Genomic DNA, 18,376 nt, shown 5'->3' with positions numbered 1-18,376 from the left:
GTGCCCAGGCTCCTTTCCCTCCACCGCTGTCTCCTTGGCTGAGCTATGATGCTGTTGGCAGAGGCTGGGCAGGGCCTGAGGCAGGGGGCGGCGTAGGGGGGGTGGGGCACAGAGTCCAGTAAGGACCAGGAGCATCTAGCAGATGGGGACGTCTGCAGATGGAAGGCTGACTGTCCCGTGCCACCCTGGAGCAAACGCTAGAGCATCGCTGTGCCAAGAAATGTCTGGGGTCTCAAATAAATACAACCCTATGCAACACAGGGCAAGGTGTGAGCCTCTGGGCACCGCTGATGTGTCCCCTTCCAAGCTGAGCAGGGCCACAATGCACCCCCAAACCAAAGGACCTCCAGAAGCTGCTTACTTGCTTGACAGCTTGGGCATGCCTCTGCTAAAAGACATTCAGTGTCCCGGCTCTCCCAAAGCAAAGACCATTTCCAGGACAGACATCCAGCCAGGCTGACATGTTGTTACACAAGGTCCCTCATGATCTTGTCCAGTGGGCATGACAGTTGGCCTGTGCTCACACCCCCAGGGACACCTGCACACTGACATGAGGCTCCTCCAGAGACATGGCACGTGCCAGCTCTGACAACTGGGCTTCAGCGGCCCTGTTGTGCCTCATAGGTGGCTGCTGCCTGCCAGGCTCCCTTCACCCTGGCCGCCCTGGGCCTCCCTGCAAGCCTCTACCAAGACGGACTCTACAGCTCTGACCCAAACATCCTGCCCTCCCCAGCCTGTGGAGGTCCACACATCGTGAGGGTCCTGACTTCACCCAGGTCATGCACATACACGCACACGCACGCACAGCACACACTTGGCCTTACTCATCCCGCAGTAAATGTTAGTTGTTGTTACAATATCAAGTTCCAGCTGCAACACTCCTCCCTGGCTGCCCCAATATAACCATTCATTCATTCGTTCATTCCGTCTTTCAAAGACTTAGTGAATGCCCACCCTGTGCCAGATAAGTGCTTGGCATTTAGCAGTGAACAGGCAGAAGAAGTCCCTCCTGTCATGAAGCTGGTGTTCAGGCAACAGCAGACAAATAAGAAACAAATACAGCAGTCCCCCTCTATATCGTGGTTCACTTATCGTGGCCTCACTGTACCGCGGGATTTTAAAAAATATTATATTTAATTATTTATCATGGATTTTTTGCTGTATCGTGGGATTTCGCGGTACTGTACAGTAAATACTAAAATAAATGTAAGGTTCCTACTTTGCGGATTTTCACCTATGGGGGGGTCATCTAGAACGTAATACCTGCGATAAGGAAGGGATCACTGTAATTCATCAGTAAGAATATCAGAGCTCAGAAAGAATAAAAATGAGAGAGTGGGTAGCCGCTTTCTCCTGGGGAATGAGGGCAACCGTGGGTCCCAAGTCTTCACGCCCCAGCAGAAGTGAGGCGTCACAGCCTCACCGAGAGCACAGCGTTCGGCCCCATTGCTGACTTGGGCCGCGTGATGCACTTTGGCCAAATGCGTATTACACATATGACAGGAGCAGATTTTTGCTGTTCCCCCGGTTCTTCCGCTGTCACCATGAGAACGAGCTGCCCCACGAAGCTCACTGGAACAGCAGAACGATAGACCCACGGAGCCGAACCCAGCGGAGCCCAGCCCAGGGCACCACACCCCAACCAGCTCAGAGGTGGGAGTGAGAGGCGTGTGCTTGTGAGCCACTGAGTTTTCATTTGTGACGTAGCATGAGGTCAAAACAAGTGACTACTACAGGCAGTCAGGACAGGTCTCCCTGAGGCAATGTCATTGAAACTGAGATATAAGGGACCAAAAAAATTCAACCATGGGGAAAATCAGAAGAGCATCCCAGAAGGAGAATACACTAGCGCAGAGGCCCTGCCCCACCCCCACGCCCCCATCCCCCGCCACCTCCGGACACATCTGCCTACATCTCTCTCCCACCCGGACTCACTATGCACCTGACGTCAGGGTGTCTCTCTCTCACGTTCGCAGCCCTGGGGCCAGGCACCGTCCAGTCCCCACAAAAAGGAATTATCAGCCCCAAATGTCAACAGACCTGAGGCTGAGAAACCTGGCTGAGAGCAATATGCCTTCTTCCTTTGTAATGACCGGGTAGCCACAAGAACCTTTCCTGGGCGTTTGTGTGGAAGGAGAATGAACTCTGAGGACAAAGATGTCACGTACGCAGATTTATTTATTTGTATGTCAGCTGTAGAGCTTGTGGGCTCAGAGGAGCAGGCTACTGAGATTGGCTGAGGGTAAGGCAGGGCAGCTGGAGAAACGCACCCACGATGAAAAGAAGGCCCAGAAATCACAGGTAGAGGTGATTAAAACCAGAAAAGACCCATCGCCCCACAGGAGGAGACACAGGAACGCCGCTGGCGTGCAGCCTTTTATACCAGCCAAGGCGCTATTCACAAGTCTGTGGACTAAGTAAGGGGGAGTCAGTTAACCCCATAACTGAAGGGCAAAATTTTGTTTTGCCCTTTTCTGGGAAGTCCATTGCTTTTACCAGATTCTCAAAAGGGTCTATTAGCCCAGATGATTAGTAACCACAAAATGCATCCAACTGCCCCTGTGGCCCCCTGAGGCTTCTCTTTTTGATGTGACCCCATTAGTCAGTCACCTTGGTGTTTTTCTCCAGGCCAGACAATCCCAATTGTACTGAAAGGACTCTATCTTACAACATTTAATCATGTTTGGTTTCAGATGCTTTTTGTAAAACTCAACCCTACTGAGTCCTCGGTGAGTGGCGGGGCAGCCCCAGGCTGGTGCTGGAGAGTGAAAAAGGACCTCGGAGCTCAAACCTACTGGTGATACAGAACCTACCGGAAACACAGGAAGCCCAGAACCGTTCTGGTGGCCGAGTTAAATGAAGGACAGGAAAAAACTGAACTGTATGTTTCTGGGAGTGACCACAGGACAGCAGATTTCTCGCTGCCCGCTCAGGTCTTCTTCTCTTTAGGCAACAAGTTGCCCTGAGCACACAGATCCTGACTTTCTGGAATTGTCTTTGACGTGAACTTGAAAACAAATGCACCAGCCCAGGGAAACAACATATTCCTCTGCAGAAAAATCTTCAGAACTCCAGAAATATCATCACACCAACTTAGCAGGTGAGAAAATGTGAAGGAAAATCACTAATGACACAAAGCCCTTGTGTGTGTACCCACGGGACAGGACAGACTTGAGACCCCAGACTCCCTGCCTCTCAGTTTCAAATGACTCCGAGTTTGAGAGCGAAACTTTCTGCAGACTCTCCGCTGCAGACGCCAGCCAGCCTCTCTGCTCCTGAATCTGGGCTTTCTTCCTTGGGGATTCGGTCCCCCTTCTCTCCCTTGCTGCTTCCAAGGGATGACTCAGCCGTCCCTCCTCTCTGCAGCCTCTCAGACCAGCTCAGAGACATCCGAGATTTTTTTTTTTTTTTTTCAGTTGTGGGTTCTGACTCAACCCTCCAATATTAAGTCCTTAGTTGCTGTTTCTGTAGTTCAGTGTTTCTGAGGCAGGTGCTCGGAGCGTCCAAGGGGAAGAGGTGACGAATGGAGACCTCTGGGTCCCACCCTGCCTGCTGGGACCTGGGAATCTGCATCCCCGATCAGTGTTCTAGGGGATGCAATAAATATTAAGACAAAGCCAACATCCTCCAACCTACCTGGTTCTTCAAACCAAACCGGGAACGTGTGCGGTCGCTTCAGATCATCTCTCTGTGTCTGTCCCCTGTTTTCCTTCTGTCCATTTCTTCTCTTTCCTTTTCTATTGACTTTCACCCTCAATCCTGAGTTACAGCACCTCCCCGATATTCTTCTCTGGTCTGGTCAGCATCTCTTCCACACAGTCAAGGCCACATCCACTGTTTTCCATCTGTTCCCACACTTAATCCAGTTCCCTGGTTTTCAACTCAGATTTTAGGTTAGTTTCCAAGTTTCCTTCTCATTGTCCCACCCCTTTTTCCTACTGCCCCCTGGCCCTTGCCACAGTAAGCACATGGTCACAATCAGAGACGAGTCTGGGAGGACCTGCCGGGCCATGAACCAGTCCACTCCAGGTGCCATCTTAGTCACAGGGCGCATAGAGACCTTCAAGTCCCCAAATTCAAAGTGCTGGCAAACCACCACCTCTCCTGAACTTCAGTTTTTCAGCCACAACTGCCTTGAATCAGTGCCACCCAGGTGTGCTGCCCTTGCCCTTGTTCAGGGGTTCCCAACCCTGGCTGCACCTTAAACTCACCTGGGAACTATGCCTGGGCAGCACCCCAAAACAGTGCACCCAGAGGCCAGACACTGGCGTTGTTAAAAAGCTCCCAGGTGACTCTTTGGTGCTGCTAGGGGTTGGCGGGCATACCCCAGCTGGTCATGGTCTTCCCTAGTCAGTCCTGACCTGAAGGTTCATTTCTGCCAGCCGAGGGGTGGGACCTCAGCTCCCTGACTGTGCACCCCAGATAACTAGAACAGCACCCCGCACCGTGCACACCGTCGGGGAAACTCTGCTGAGCACCCAGACCAGCGCCGGCCTGTTCTCCCCATCTCTCGGGTGCTCCTTCTGCACCTGCAGCGGGTCATTCATTCACGCCACCTGGTCTTTCTGGACAAATGCTTCCCAGTCTTCGTCCTCATCACTCATCCTCCTGCCACCTCCTGGCCCAAACCCTCACCCCCCACAGGCCTGGGCACTCCCTGATCCCACCACTCCACCCCTTGGCACCACATTAATCTTCCAGAACTACCTGTCTGCAGGTACCACCTCCTACACCAAACGCCTCCCTAGCTGCTGATGGTCGGAAGGGAACACCGACATCCTTGCTCTGGCACTCAAGTCCTGCATGCTCTGGCCGCTGGGACCTTTCCTGAACATCTCCCACAGTTCCCTCACGTACACCCTTTCCGGTGTCACCCAGCAGGCACTCCTGACCGCAGCCCACACTGGGAGAGCGCTCGCTCGTTTCCACTCAGGTACCTGCGGAGGAAGCCTCACCTCTTACCCTGCTAGTGCACGTGGGTTTTGCATTCTATGCCATACAAGTCCATGTGCGCAGTACTATTTTTAAACACTTAAAAATGTTTGCCTTTGAGTAGAACAGATGTGTCTGTCCATTACATTATACGCTCCACTAGGGCAGGGACAAAATCCATTCCAGTCACCAGTGTCCCCAGCAGTCGACAAACTCATGGCACACAGGAGGCGCCCAATGACTACTGCGTGAAGGCATGACTACGTGCAGGAAGTAGGAAAGGAGGAAGAGAGAGCCAGGAGGGAGGAAGGGAAAATGGAAATGCCAGCTCCCTGGGTACGGAGGCAAACACACCCCTGCAGCCCCCAGTGTGAGAAGCACCCCCACCTGAAGTCCTCCCTGCAACCCCACCTTCTGCCACCTTCCACCCTTCCCTCAAAACCTAGGTAGCCCTGGCTGGTGTGGCTCAGTGGATTGAGCACCGACCTACAAATCATGAGTTGCCGGTTCGATTCCCAGTCAGGGCATATGCCTGGGTTGTGGGCCAGGTCCCCAGCTGGGGGCATGTGAGAGGCAACAACACATTGATGTTTCTCTCCCTCTCTCTCTAAAAATAAATAAAATCTTAAAAAAACAAACAAACAAAAAAAGACCTAGCTAAACCCTGCCTCTTTCAGAGCCTTCCTTGATGGCCCTACTCATGAGTGGTCACAACCCCCCTCAGTTTCTTGAAGAGGAAGTATGTGCCCAATAAATCACTGAGAGAGAAGGGTGAAGCAGGCAGCGACACTCTGGTCTCATTTCCATAGAAACGAAATAGACCGGCCGGGGCAGAAACACCAAAATGTCATCAGTGCCTGTCTTCTGAGGGAGGAGGCACTTAGGAGAATTTTTCTTCTTTTTGCCTTACAAGCCTTCTGTAGTGAGTATCATTACAAGGAAATTTGAAATTTCCTTTTGTTCCACTCACATGGACCACCAGCAGGCCTGAGGACCCTTCACAGAAAGGCCCTCCTTCCAGGTGGGGAGCCCCACCCCCAGCCTGTCTAGTCCCTGGTAATATTTCTTATTCCCACGTCCAGGAGGCCTTTCCTAACCTAGCAGAATGACACCTGTTCTCTGTGCTCTCACACGTCCTGTGTGTCACAGTGGCCCCTTGAGGGCTTAAGGATGTCCCTTCAGTCATCTTGGGATGAGCCCCACCCTCAGATCCAGAAGACAGACCCTGGCCCCACTGTCTCTGTGATGGGGATAAGAGGAATGATTATATCAGAATGTGTCTTTGAGCCCTGGCTGGTGTGGCTCACTGGATTGAGGTCGACCTGAGAGCCTAAAGGTCACGGGTTTGATTCCCAGTCAGGGCACATGCCTGGGTTGCAGGCCAGGTCCCCAGGTGGGGGCGTGTGAGAGGCAACCAATTGTTTCTCTCTCACATTGATGTTTCCCTCCCTCCCTTTCTCTCTCCCTCCCTATCCCTCTCTCTAAAAAATAAATAAATAAAATCTTTTTTAAAAAAAGTGCCTTTGAGACACTTTCCAGAAGGAGAAGTTGAGTGAGCACACAGTATTTTATGAAGGAGTGAGTCAGGCAGCATCTCTCCTTTTTCCAAAGGGAAAAATGAGCCATACAGCAGATTAAGTCAATTACCCTGAGCCAGAGGAAATAACTTCTGAGGATATTCACTCCCAGACCAGTCTATCAATGTAGGCTCTCAGGAGCTGGGGAAAAGCATGGTGATGACCAGAAGGAAGGGGGTGGGGGAGGTGGGACAGGATGAGGGGGGTAAATGGTGATGGAAGGAGACTTGGCCCTGGGTGGTAAACACACAGTGTACAGAGGGTATATTATAGACTTGTGCCCCTGAAACTTACATAATTTTATTAGTCAATGTCACCCCAATAAATTCAATAAAAACATTTAAAATTTTTTAAAAAGAGTTGGGGGAAAAATCCATACTGTCCTCTGATTTCCTTCTTCTTTCTAAAGCCAGGGAGCGGGAGCAAGCAATTCTGTCCCAGGAAACCACCCAGCTCCTGGCTTCAGGTCTCAGGGAACAGAACCCTCGCCTGGGGAGGCCTGAGAGGCCTCAGGGAGCACACAGAACCCAACGTTGGGAGAACAACAGCAGAATGAACCATGCACCCAAGAGCAGCTCACCAGCAGGTGATCTGAAGCCTGACGCCTCCCGATTTTACCCTGGAAACTCTCCCAATGGCAGGGAACTGCAGAGCATTCCCTTTGCACACTCCCACACCAGGTCACCTGCGTCCCTGTGCCTCCACGTCCCCTTCTTATCACTCTTCCCACACAGCCACACTCTCAACAGGCTCCTGCCCGCACAACTCCTCCTCACACCCCACTGGTCCCTCACTCACCCATCACCCCATGTCCCAGGGTCACTCGCCTCCAAGGCCCACATCCCTCTCCCAGAGCAGAGCCACACCGGATGCCCATGGACAGACCCTCAGTCTCCTGCCCCACCACACAGCAGTGTCACAAAACTACGAGCTCTCTCTTGTAGGGGTTGGAAGAACACTGGCCTAGGGCCCAGGAGACCAAGCACTGGACACTGTCTTATTCTGAGACCTTGGGCAAGTCACCTCGCCTATGGGCCTCAGCATCCTCTCTGGAAACAGATCTCCAAGGTCGTCCCTCCTGGCAGAAGCGATGCGGGAAGTAGGGGACAGCAAGTCCTCTCAGATCCACACTCCAGCTCACTGGATTTGTAAATTCCACTCAGCAACATGCGGTTTGGCACAAGCCAGTGGAGATACGTTTGGGGGGTTACACAGCTACAAATGAACATAGAGCAATAGGGCACTTGCACTCGAATGGGGCTTTGTGGGTTACCAAGAGCTCTCACCCACTGCCTCCTACATGCTTCACGTCAACCCGGTACGAGCCGGCATCATCCTCGTCGTCAAAGCAAACGCACAGGCCAGCACCAGTCTAAGAGCTTTACCTCGGAGGCTCGTCAGAGTCTTCGTTAAGAAGGATGGAGAGGGCTAAGCCCCCAGACCAAGGTCACAGAGCTGGAAATGGCAGATCCAGCCCTGGAGCCCCGGCATCTGACCCCGAGTCTGGTTCTTACGCGCTGGGCTACCTGCTCCTCCATCCTCCGCTCCACACCTATGCGGAGGAAACCAAGCTCAGCGAGAGCAAATGTTTGCCCCAGACCCGGGGGCACCCACAGAAGAGCTGAGGCTGAACTCAACCCCTGTTCACGGACAACATGGCGAAGAAATAGGTAAAATCAGAAACAAAAGCGTCAGCACTGGGCAGGGACGTGGGTAAACGCAGCCCCCACCCTCCCACAGAGGCCCAGCAAGGTTCACTGAGCTGCCCAGAGCCCCGGCCGTCCAGCCCGGCCTGGCTTCCCTCTTTCTCCTGGCTCTCTGCCTCCTTCTCTCCTCTGCCCTGAGACTGACGTGGGGGATTCAGTCCCAGTGAATGAGCCCCTCTCTCGGGACCTCTTCCATCCACTGCCCGGCTGGGCTGTACCTGCATCTCCTGCCCGGCCGGACCCAAAGGAGCAGCGGGCCACCAGCCTGGCTGCTCTGCAGCCCAAGGAGCGGCCGCAACCACACACGAGAGGCCACCAGCGTGGACATGGAGCGGGAGCCCTGGCTGAAGGAAGAAAGGGCTGCAGGTGATTTTCACACTTTGAGAGGAGACTGGTTCCTGGAGAGGAACATGCAGACACAGAGGTTTGCTTCCCTGATTTGTGCAGACCTCTATAAATCATCTCTCAGCCCTAAGCATGCATATATTCATGTCAATATGCAAATTCATAGAAAGCACTCTGGAAGTATACACACCAAACACTTGGCAAGAGCTGCCTATGGGAAGGGGAGCGTGTGTGTGTGGGGGGTCACTTTTATACCATAAACTCCTGCCCAGGTTGAATTATTTACCACAAGCACTTGCATAATATAGAAGAAAAACCAATCTTCATACCTACCAGTAGGTATCCTCAAGGGATAATATTATGGGTAATATTTTCCCATACTATTTAGTATTTTCAAAGCTTTCCATAATGAGCACATTTGTTACTTTTCTAACCGACTGACTCAAATGAAATGAAATTGCCATTTTTTGCACATTGAAAGTGGTTGAATATTGGCAAGTTCATGTGATTCAACCTAATAATAGTTCATGTATCAACATTCAACAAGAATTTATGGAGGCACTGCTCTACGCCTGGCCCATACCCAGATGAGAATTTTTTTAAAGAAGATATAAATCAAGCGGGGCCTCCCTTGCAGGCAGGACCCCAGTTACTCATATCTCTATCTGCAGCACCCAGCAACTTGCACAAGTACGTACCCAGAGTCATTCGTGAGTGAAAAGATAAATTAGTAGGTGGACGGAAACTAGATGTCCATCAATAGGCACACAAATGAAATTACACGTTTGAAGTCATCAATAACAAACACAGCAGCCTTGCGAGAAAAGAAGACAAAGAACAGGATGTGTCAGACTCTGGTGAACTTGACAATCATGCTGATCCTGGCTGCTCTGGCAGGGTGGCAGGAACACAGAAGCAGCGGGGGAGACAGCAGAAGGAATGTGCAGGCTGAAGGGGACAGGGCGCGGTCAGCTGGCCACCAAGGAGGCAAACATGCCCTCCAGCCAGGAGCAGCAGTTTCTGGAATGGTCCCTGCAAAGGGCTTCTCTGCCTCAGCCCACCACCTTAAATTGCCCATCCTGCCAGATCAGGGAACCGTCCACCAATCCCCAAGGGCTGACCTGTCGCCCAGGCAGCAGCGGGTTTCTCTGTATTAACTTGAATGTTTATGCACACTGTCATTCTTTCATGAAGCCACACTCCCGACCAAATCTTCAATTATAGCTACAGAATTCACACCTCCAGCATTTGTGTCTGCAAAAGGCAGGACAGACAGGGTTCCTGGGGCAGAGGTGGGGGATGGGGGTAAGGATGTATGAAAAACAGGGGTAGACACTCTGGGCACCACATGTCGGTTTGCAGCCAGAGGAGGTGCCCAGAGTGATGCGACCTCCAGAAATGACATCACCTGAGGACTCCTTGGGAAAGTGACATGGTTTAGCCTGAAAAGGAGAATAAGGGAGACGAAGATGGTGGAATTCAGCTACTGGAAGGGCTGCTGGGCAGAAAGCAGGAGGCAGATGTGTTAGTTTCTCTGGATAAACGGGAACCAGGGACTACAATCCCAATTTGGGGGGTGGGGGTACTGTGTTCTCCAGAGGGCTTAATCTTGCACTAGTAAACTGTCATCAAGTGTAGGAGTTTAGGAAAAAGAGAGCTGGGGAGTGAGAATTCGTGCCACTTTTCCGGCAGTCGGGGGAGACGGTGTCTAGCTGACAGTCTCCAACACTGGGAAATGAGCCCAAGGGATGGCGGGGTGATAGCCCACCTTCAGCACCACGGAACCCACTTGGCTCAGGTTGCCTTTCAGGAAATGGCTGATTTGGTTTCTCAGGCATTTGTAACGAATTTGAACAGATCTAGTAGTTCCCTCCCTGGGAGGGTGGTAAGGTCTACCTACCACCATCAGGTGGGTGGCCAGGCCTTAGGCTTATCGGTCAGCCTTTTAAGAAGTGCCCATGGGGATCAATTCCCCAGGGCCCAGTCCCTTCGGGTGAAAACCTCAGTCTTCCAGGGCAGTCGAGCGGCCCACCATGGAGCTGGGACGGCCTGAGCTGCCCGATCGGACTTAGCTGACACTAAGTTACATTCTGGAGGACCCGTCTTAAAATCGGCATGTGAGCGACAAACCACAACCATGGAAATCTTGCCATGTTCAAATCCAGTCCGCTTCCATTTGGGTTTTGAATGGGGGAAAGGGTGGGGTGGGATTTGTTCTGAAACACGTTGTTTTAGTTTTGTTTATAGCAAAGAAGAGGTTCTTGAAGAGAATAAAGGGAAAAGCAAAGAGAAGGTTTCATTACTAATCAAAGCAAATTTCTTAAGAACCAAAAAGAGAAATTTGGCTGGAAGAAACAGCTGGAAACAATCAGAGGGAGGAAGAGGCATCAGACATACAGTGGTCAGGAGGGGAAAGGAGAGATGCAACGGGCCTGCTGGTCTTATATATAAGTAAATAAAATATACATGATTAATTAGAGGAACCAAATGTCCTTCAGAAAAGGGACAGTTCATTATAGCACATTCAACCAATATCATATTACACAACCATTAAAAATGGTGATTGTGAAGGCTTATTTAAAGTACAAAAAAGTCACCCTGGCCAGTGTGGCTCAGTTGGTTGGAGTGTCGTCCCATAACCAAAGGGTTGTGGGTTCAATTCCAGGTCAGGGCACCTGCCTGGGATGCAGGTTTAGTCCCTGGTCCGGGCACGTACAAGAGGCAACCAAATGATGCTTCTCTTTCACATCAATGTTTCTCTCTCTCCCTTCCTCTCTCTCTAAAAGCAATGAAAAAATGTCTTCTGTGAAGATTAAAAAAAAAAAAAAAAAAAAAAAAAAAAGTCTGTGCTCTAAAGCTAAGAAAAGCAGAGGTAACAGCTTTGTAAAAAGTTCCATAGGAAATACTAGAAAGGAACACACCAAAAAAAAAAAAAAAAAGTTACATTATAATACATTTTTTCTTTTGTTTCCAAAGTTTCTGCGACATTATAAAGCATTTGTAATTGATAACATTCTTTAAAATAATGCTTTCAAAATGAGGGAAAAAGAGCCAGCTGGGTACATTAGGTGAGAAAAAGGATAATAAATAAAGGTGGTCTGATTCATTCATCACTCCAAGATCAGAGACGGTGTGTCAAGATTAAGAGCAATGAAGAAATAAATACCTAGCATTTGCATAGCGCTTTATCGTAAGCAAAGTGCCTTTCTCTGTAGGATCCGGCCCTCCTCCACCAGCTAACGAAGTAACACTGCTGTGCCCTGGGTCGCCTTGCAGAACAGTGAGCAGCCAGCCCCACAGCGGGCACCCTGGCCCCACCTCGCCTCCACTGAAGTTTCCACAACTCAAGAGAACCAGTGGTGCAAACACCCTCAGACCAGGGCTGCCTGTTGCTCCCAAACAGTCTGCCCACCCATCACAAGCCACCCGGGACAAGCAAGAGCCCGGGCAGGAAGCAGAGGCAGGGATGGGGCTGGGATGCTCCGTGCTGGGAACCCCACCACCACCGGGTTGCTCCCTGGGGTTGGCTCCTAAGCCCTCTTCCCTCTCAATTCTGTGTACTCTCCCTAGAAAACCCCTCACCCTCTCTACGGGTTTGGGTGCCCAAATAGCCTTCCAGCTATTAAAAAAAGCTAGTTTTTTCAGGGGCTCCTTACCCCTAACTCGCCCTGTGAGAAGCTAACAGGTGCCTATAAGCACATGTGAGCATCTCAGGAGCAGCCACTGGCCTCAGGAATGTTCCCGCCACCTTGGCTGCATCTTCCCCTTCACCCTCGCCCATCAGCTGCTGCCTGGTCCTGCCCTCAACACTCTGCTGCCCCATCACACCTCACCCCAGGCGCAGATGTGCCCTAAAGGCCTGGTGGGGCCAGGACCCAGGCAAGGGGAGCAATGCGGGAAAAGCCCTGCCAGCTGCAGTTCAGCCCTCTTGTGCCCCAAACCCCCCAGGACCCCAGCCCCAGGCCTTGCCCTCCTTCACCACAGCCTCCGACTGTCATCGTCTGAACTCCCCCCTCCCCACATTCCCAGACCCTGCAGGCTGTTGCTCAGTAATATTCACTCATTAATAACTGGAGCCCCAGCAACACTGCAGCCCCACACCCCATTCCCACCTCCCCTGACCACACCGCTCTTCCTGTCGGGACCCGCCTGCCCGCCTCCCATGAGAAGCGCCCAGGGCAGGCTGTATGGCCTGCCTCTGACAGGCCAGGCTGTCCTGAGGTCCCTGAGTCCCTTCTGTCTTTCCCGCATGGAACCAAGTAGGGGTGGCGGGGATGAAGGGGGCAGAGGAAGATAACCTGTGCCCTGCCAATACTTCCTCAGTGCTTCCAAGGACCATGGCAGCAACAGAACACACAAACCCCTAACCCCAGTGTCTGTTTCTGACTGTGAAACTCGGTTCCTCCCCACTGACCCCGGAGGGAGTCCCCGGCTGGAGCCAACAGGAGATAGGAGAGGAGAAAGAAAAGGGGAGTCTGCAGGCAGGAGAAAGGAAAGAAGGGAGATGCTGGCACCTGGAGAAAGTGCCTGGTGTTACGCTGATTGCGGGGGCTCTGGCCACCTGTTCTCATGTCCCTGTCCTCCAGCCCCTTCCCCTCCTGGGTGGTGCCCCCAAGGGGTAACATGTGCCCAGAGGAGCAGCCAGCAGGTGAATGACACTTCATCCCACAGCTGGAAGAGATGTACCCAGGTGTTTTCTCCCTACAACGCAGGGCCCCGCGGGGCTTCGCATATACCGTACTCAGACCAAATGCAGGGACACTGTGGCTTAAGGAAGGCCTTGGTGGGTGGGCCTGGGAACCCAGGCACCTTTTGAAAAGTCACATTAGTCCCAAACAAGTGACTCAGAAACCTCTGGAACACAGCCCACTGACAGCTGGGACCTCCTGCATCCTACAGCTCAGGCTCCCAAACAGACCTCGAGAGTCCCCTCCCGCTCCCTTCCCAAGGGCACATCCAGGGCACTGCTTCCGTGCCAGGGCCATGCTCTCCTGGGATGCTAACATGGTTATTCTTGATTTACTTATTTTTCTATCTTTTTTTCTGTTTTCTCATCTGTTTGGGTTTTTGTTTCTTAGCAACACCCAGAAAACACCAGCAACCATGGGTTCAGACTCTGGGCTCCATCGAGGAGAATTTCTGTTTTGCTCCCTTAATGGACAGCAGAGCATATGGGAAATGCATACAGTCCAGGGGCTATGGCAGAGAGGAAAGGGCCAGAAGTGACTTCAGTACAAGGTAATGGTTCAGGGTTTGATCACTCAGAGTCACAGCAATGACTCTCGCCATTCTTCCCCAGATAGCTTCCAGCAGAGGCCTTAATGGGCAAGGCACATGCCAAATGAAGGTCACCAACCCAGAAGTCGTGACAGTAATGGCAGGTTGTCACCTTACATGAATGTCATTGGGAGAAAACTAAAGGGACCTGTTGGTATGCCTGCACAAACTCATATGCACCTGCAGAATTGAGAGGCACAAAGCTTTCATAAGCCATAATGGGAAAAGAGAAAGAATCGTGGTCCAAAAACTAGGAAAAAGTTAATGGAACAGAGAAAAACCTGTTTTCCTCTAACCATGGAGGAGGCATTGGGTTGGCCCCACAGGGTTCTTGCATCAACCACCAACGGCACCGCTGGGCACCTAGAGACTCAGCCCTCAACCTCAGGAGACAGTGATAATGGCTTTGGCTGAGATGGAGGCAGCAGTATGACGTAGTAGGAAGAGCACTAGAACCAGCCAGGTGACTGCCATAACTAGCTGTGTCACCTTCCATCTGTACATAAAAGGAGGTAGCAGGCAGGACACACAGTTGTAGAATTCATTAATGCTAAGCCTGGTGGAGTCCCCCACTCGGGGGTCTCCCACCCTCTCAGAAGGTGGAGAGTCACATCTGCTGGTCCCTGCAGCCATTCGGCACCTAGCCAGGGTCTTGGAACCCAGTGGGGCACAATACTGTCCATTAGTTAAGCTGAAGCTAAAACTCCACCCTTCCAGCAGAAGGCATCCTCTGGAACTAGCAGGCCCTCCACCACCGTGGCCAGCATCATTGTCCCACACCACTCTAGTGGGGAGACCACCACTCCCCCCATAATCTAACTGCTCAGGGCACCGCACTCCCAGCAGCAGACTGGGATCTGTGACAGCCGCACCTTCCCTCTCTACAGCCTTTCCTGTGTCCCAGGGCACTTTCACCCACATTTCCTTTGATCTTGACAGCAACCACATCGCACTGGCGACACTCAGAGGGCCACCAAGTCCACATAAGTCCACATAAGTCAGTTACTTGCCAACACTAGCCAGTGACAGGCTGGAGACCAGAAACAATGGGGGCCTCTTGCCCCACAAGAGGTCTTCCTGGCAGAGGTCAATGAAAAGGAATGGCCAGGACAATGCGGGCCTTCCTGCCACCCACTGAGCTGGGCACAGGTGACAGAGTGGCCTTGAGGCTCAATGTCCTGACATCCATCAGTCCCTTGGGACAAACTCTAGTGCAAAGCCAGGGGTTGAGGGAAAGGTGGTCTTTCCTGCACAGGCAGCTGAGAGCCCTGAGGCCTGAGGACACACTTTGACCCAAGAGTGTAAACCCCCCCAAAACCCAATGCCACCCCCACCTTCAACACAGGAACCACTTGGGCTGCAAGCCGGTGGGATGGGAAGCCCCATGGTGACACCGAAGGCACAGGCAGGACTCACCTCTCTCAGCAACTGCATCCCCTTCAGCCTGTACTGCTGCTGCTGGGCCACGGTGAACCCCAAAATGAGCGTGTGCATAACACAGGAGACCACAGAGATGATGACAATGGGGCTGAGGCTGAGGGGCAGCGTGATGAAGAAGGAGAAGACAAAGAAGGCCTGCCAGCCCACTGTGTCGCTGGCTGCGTGGGCGCTGGTGAAGTTCAGGCCCAGGTATGAGAAGACCTGGGCTGTTATCAGCAGCCACAGCAGGTAGGGCACGGCCCTCCGCGTGACCCGGTCCGGGAGCAGCCCCTTTTTGCAGAGCACGAAGAGGACGACGTCCAACGCCAGCCCGACCCCGGCCACCACGAGGGGAGCCAGCTTGTCCCTGGAGAAGACCACGGCGCACATGACCACCACATAGCAGTCGAACAAGGCTGCGAAGACCACCAGCACCAGAAGGGTCTCGTGGCGCTGCCTTTTGAAGTAGGTCTGGTACAGGTTCTCCAGCGACTCGGGCACGAAGGTCAGCCGCATGAAGCGAGGCAGGCAGAGGCAGGACCCCGAGTTCCGCACGGAGATTTCGTGGGTCCGGCCCACCCCGCGGTCGGGGTCAGAAGGCAGGCTGACCGAGTACTCCGCCGAGTACTCCGCCGAGTACTCGGGCTCCGAGAAGCCCTGATTCCTCGGCATCCTCGCTGGTGTCCGCTGCTAATGGCCCTGGAAAGGTGGGCCGGGCACAGAAGGAGGGCTCTGGAATGGGCCGCCACTTAACAGGACTCTCTGCGACCCGGGGAGGGCTCAGGGCCGGCCACGTCGGGCAGGGACGCAGAACGGGTCTCCAGGGCACAGGCAGCGCTCATCACCTGGAACGTAAACGACAACTGTTAAGGAGAAGCAGCTCTCCCTGCCTGCCTGTGCCTTTCCTAAGACCCACTGCAAGGGGCTGGGGACCCACCCAGGCCTCCTGCGGCCGCCCCGCGCGCGCACACACACACTCGGCTCACCCAAGCGCCCCGTTTCCTGCCTTTGGCTTGCCACCTCGCCATCCCTCGCACGCCTGGCCTCTGCTCTGTGCAGCCTCCTCTCTCAGCCCTGACTTCCTCACCCAAATCTCCTCCAGGCCCACGCCCTCGTCACAACGTGCCAGAAAGAAGCCGGAGCCATCCCGGGGATTCCTGAATCCTCCTTCTGTTTACTCCCTTTTCCCACGCAGGCCCCGGCGGCTCCGACTCCCCACCGCTGGGCGCCGTGTGCCCTCCGGAAGGCCGGCCCTGCCCCTGCGCTTAGCTTACCCGTGCGGGAGCCTGGGAGCCGCGTGCTCGGAGCCGGTCCCCGCGAGGCTACGGGGCCGGGTCACGCGTGCGGCGGGCGGGGCAGAAGACTCAGCGTGCCCGGGGGCTGCTCCCCGCCGAGCCGCGCCGCCCCGCCAGCCCCATAGCCCCCGCCGTCAGGCCCGGGATCCCGCCAGGAGAGCCTCGGAGTTGCCTCTCAGCACACAGGCTCCTGGCCGCCGGAGGAAGAGGCGGCGGAGGGGAGGGGGGGACTGGGAAATTCGGGGCGCCCGCCCCTGGGGTTGCGGCTCGCGGGCCGGACCCCTTCCTCTCGCCCCCGCTGTGGTCGCGGCGGCCGCGGCACTGCTAGGGGCGCACCCGGGGCCCTCCCCGGCGGGAGCGCGGGCTGAGGCCGAGGAAGCCCGCCAGCATCCTCTGCCGAGCGGAGCCGACCGAGTCCGGGCGCGGCGCGCTGCACTGTGAGTCCCCGCGCGGCGCGGGCGGCTCCGGGGCCACGCGCGCCCAGGCCCCTGGGGGCGGCCGGCGCCCCTCCCTCCACTCCCTTCAGTCGCCGCCCTCTCGGCGAGAGCGTCCGGGGGTTGGGGGTGTGGGCGAGGCGCCAGGCTCCAGGCCCGGGACCCGCGCGGGGCAGGAAAAGGGTGAGGCGGAGCGCGGGGCGAGAGTTGGTGGGGCCCCGGTGGCCCTGCGCCCCACACTGGGCGGCGGGCTGGCGGCGGCTGCTGCGTGCAGGCGCCGGGGTGGGCGGCGGGAAGGAGGGATGGGGGCGAGTCTGCACCCTCCCCTGCAGGCCCGCTCTCGGAGGATGAAAGCCGGGGCTGTGCCCTTCGGCAGGTGAGGCGCGCTCGGGGCACCCCTGTAGCCCCCTCCTCCACAGCGGCTTCCTTCCGGGCGCGGAGAGGCCCTGGCTGAGGTTTCGGGACGGCTCCCCGGCCGGGCGTGCCGAGCCCGTGTCCCCGCCCACTCTGGCAGCCCCAGCGCCCGAGCGCGGCGCCCGAGCTTTCGGCCGAAGGGTCCGCGGCTGAGCCCTGTTCCTGAAGCGCCGGGGTAGGAGCGGCCAAGTGGGCACGTGCGGCTGGAGGAGACCGTGCTCCGCGAAGATCCCCTGTGCACGGCCCACCTGTTTGAGATGCGTTTCAGTGTACAAACTCTCCTTAAAAACTCAGATGCTCCTTTGAATGATGAAGCCCATCAGTCTCTTACCCCTTAGTATAAATTACTTTCCTCGGATTCGAACACCTTGCCAACCACAGGCTTTAGGAATTTAGGTAAAGGGAGGGAGAGGAGATGGGGTGTTTGAGAAAGACAGCCTGTGGCAGGGGGAGGGGATTGCTGAGGACAGCCAGGGACAGTAGGGGGTGGGCTCCCCTGGGAGAGCAGAGGAAATGGGTGGGAGAGGAGAGAAACTCAGCCATCCCGACTCAGGATGGAGCTGCCTCCTGGAGTGCCCTTTCAAGAACCTCAGGCAGCACCTCCCAGCCCCCGGGAACAGATTCATCGGAGAATTGATCCTACTGCAGCTCTTTCCATCAGTCCCGCATACTAATTCTGAAAAGCTTGTCAGCCTCAGCCCAGACTTGTCAGGGCTTTGATTCCAAAAGTGAGAAGACAGAACATCAGACTTAGGAGGAGAATAATTTAAATAAAGCAGCACCTTTCCCGTTATTTTAATTTGTCTGGAGTCCAAACAGTAAACAGTGATTTTGAATTGTTCCATGATGTTACAGGAGGCCTGATGTTTATGTGTAACAAAGAGACATGTATTAATAAAGGGAAAAGCTGATGAGTACTCTTTGGGCCTGCTTGGGCACAAGGGACGCCCACTTCCTACCGTTCCTGAGTTCCTCCC

The 18,376-nt window shown here is 54.3% G+C and overlaps 1 protein-coding gene across 1 annotated transcript in view; it reads right to left on the bottom strand.

Annotated features, from left to right (window-relative positions):
- Positions 1–16,991, bottom strand: part of ADCY3 (adenylate cyclase 3) — a 50,275-nt gene extending 33,284 nt beyond the window's left edge. Inside the window, exons 1-2 of the mRNA XM_090280975.1 lie at positions 16,531–16,991; positions 15,254–16,101 (exon numbers count right to left, since the gene is read on the bottom strand). Of these exons, the coding sequence (XP_090137101.1) occupies positions 15,254–15,928 (675 nt within the window). The 5' untranslated portion in view covers positions 15,929–16,101; positions 16,531–16,991. The remainder of the gene's footprint in view (positions 1–15,253; positions 16,102–16,530) is intronic.
- Between the last annotated feature and the right edge of the window lie 1,385 nt (positions 16,992–18,376).

This window comes from Furipterus horrens, unplaced genomic scaffold (assembly GCF_987537825.1).
Source record: "Furipterus horrens unplaced genomic scaffold, mFurHor1.1.pri manual_scaffold_6, whole genome shotgun sequence".
NCBI classification, from domain to species: Eukaryota; Metazoa; Chordata; class Mammalia; order Chiroptera; family Furipteridae; genus Furipterus; species Furipterus horrens.
Note: the sequence above shows the minus strand (reverse complement) of the source record. Positions and strands in the feature narration are given on the sequence as shown.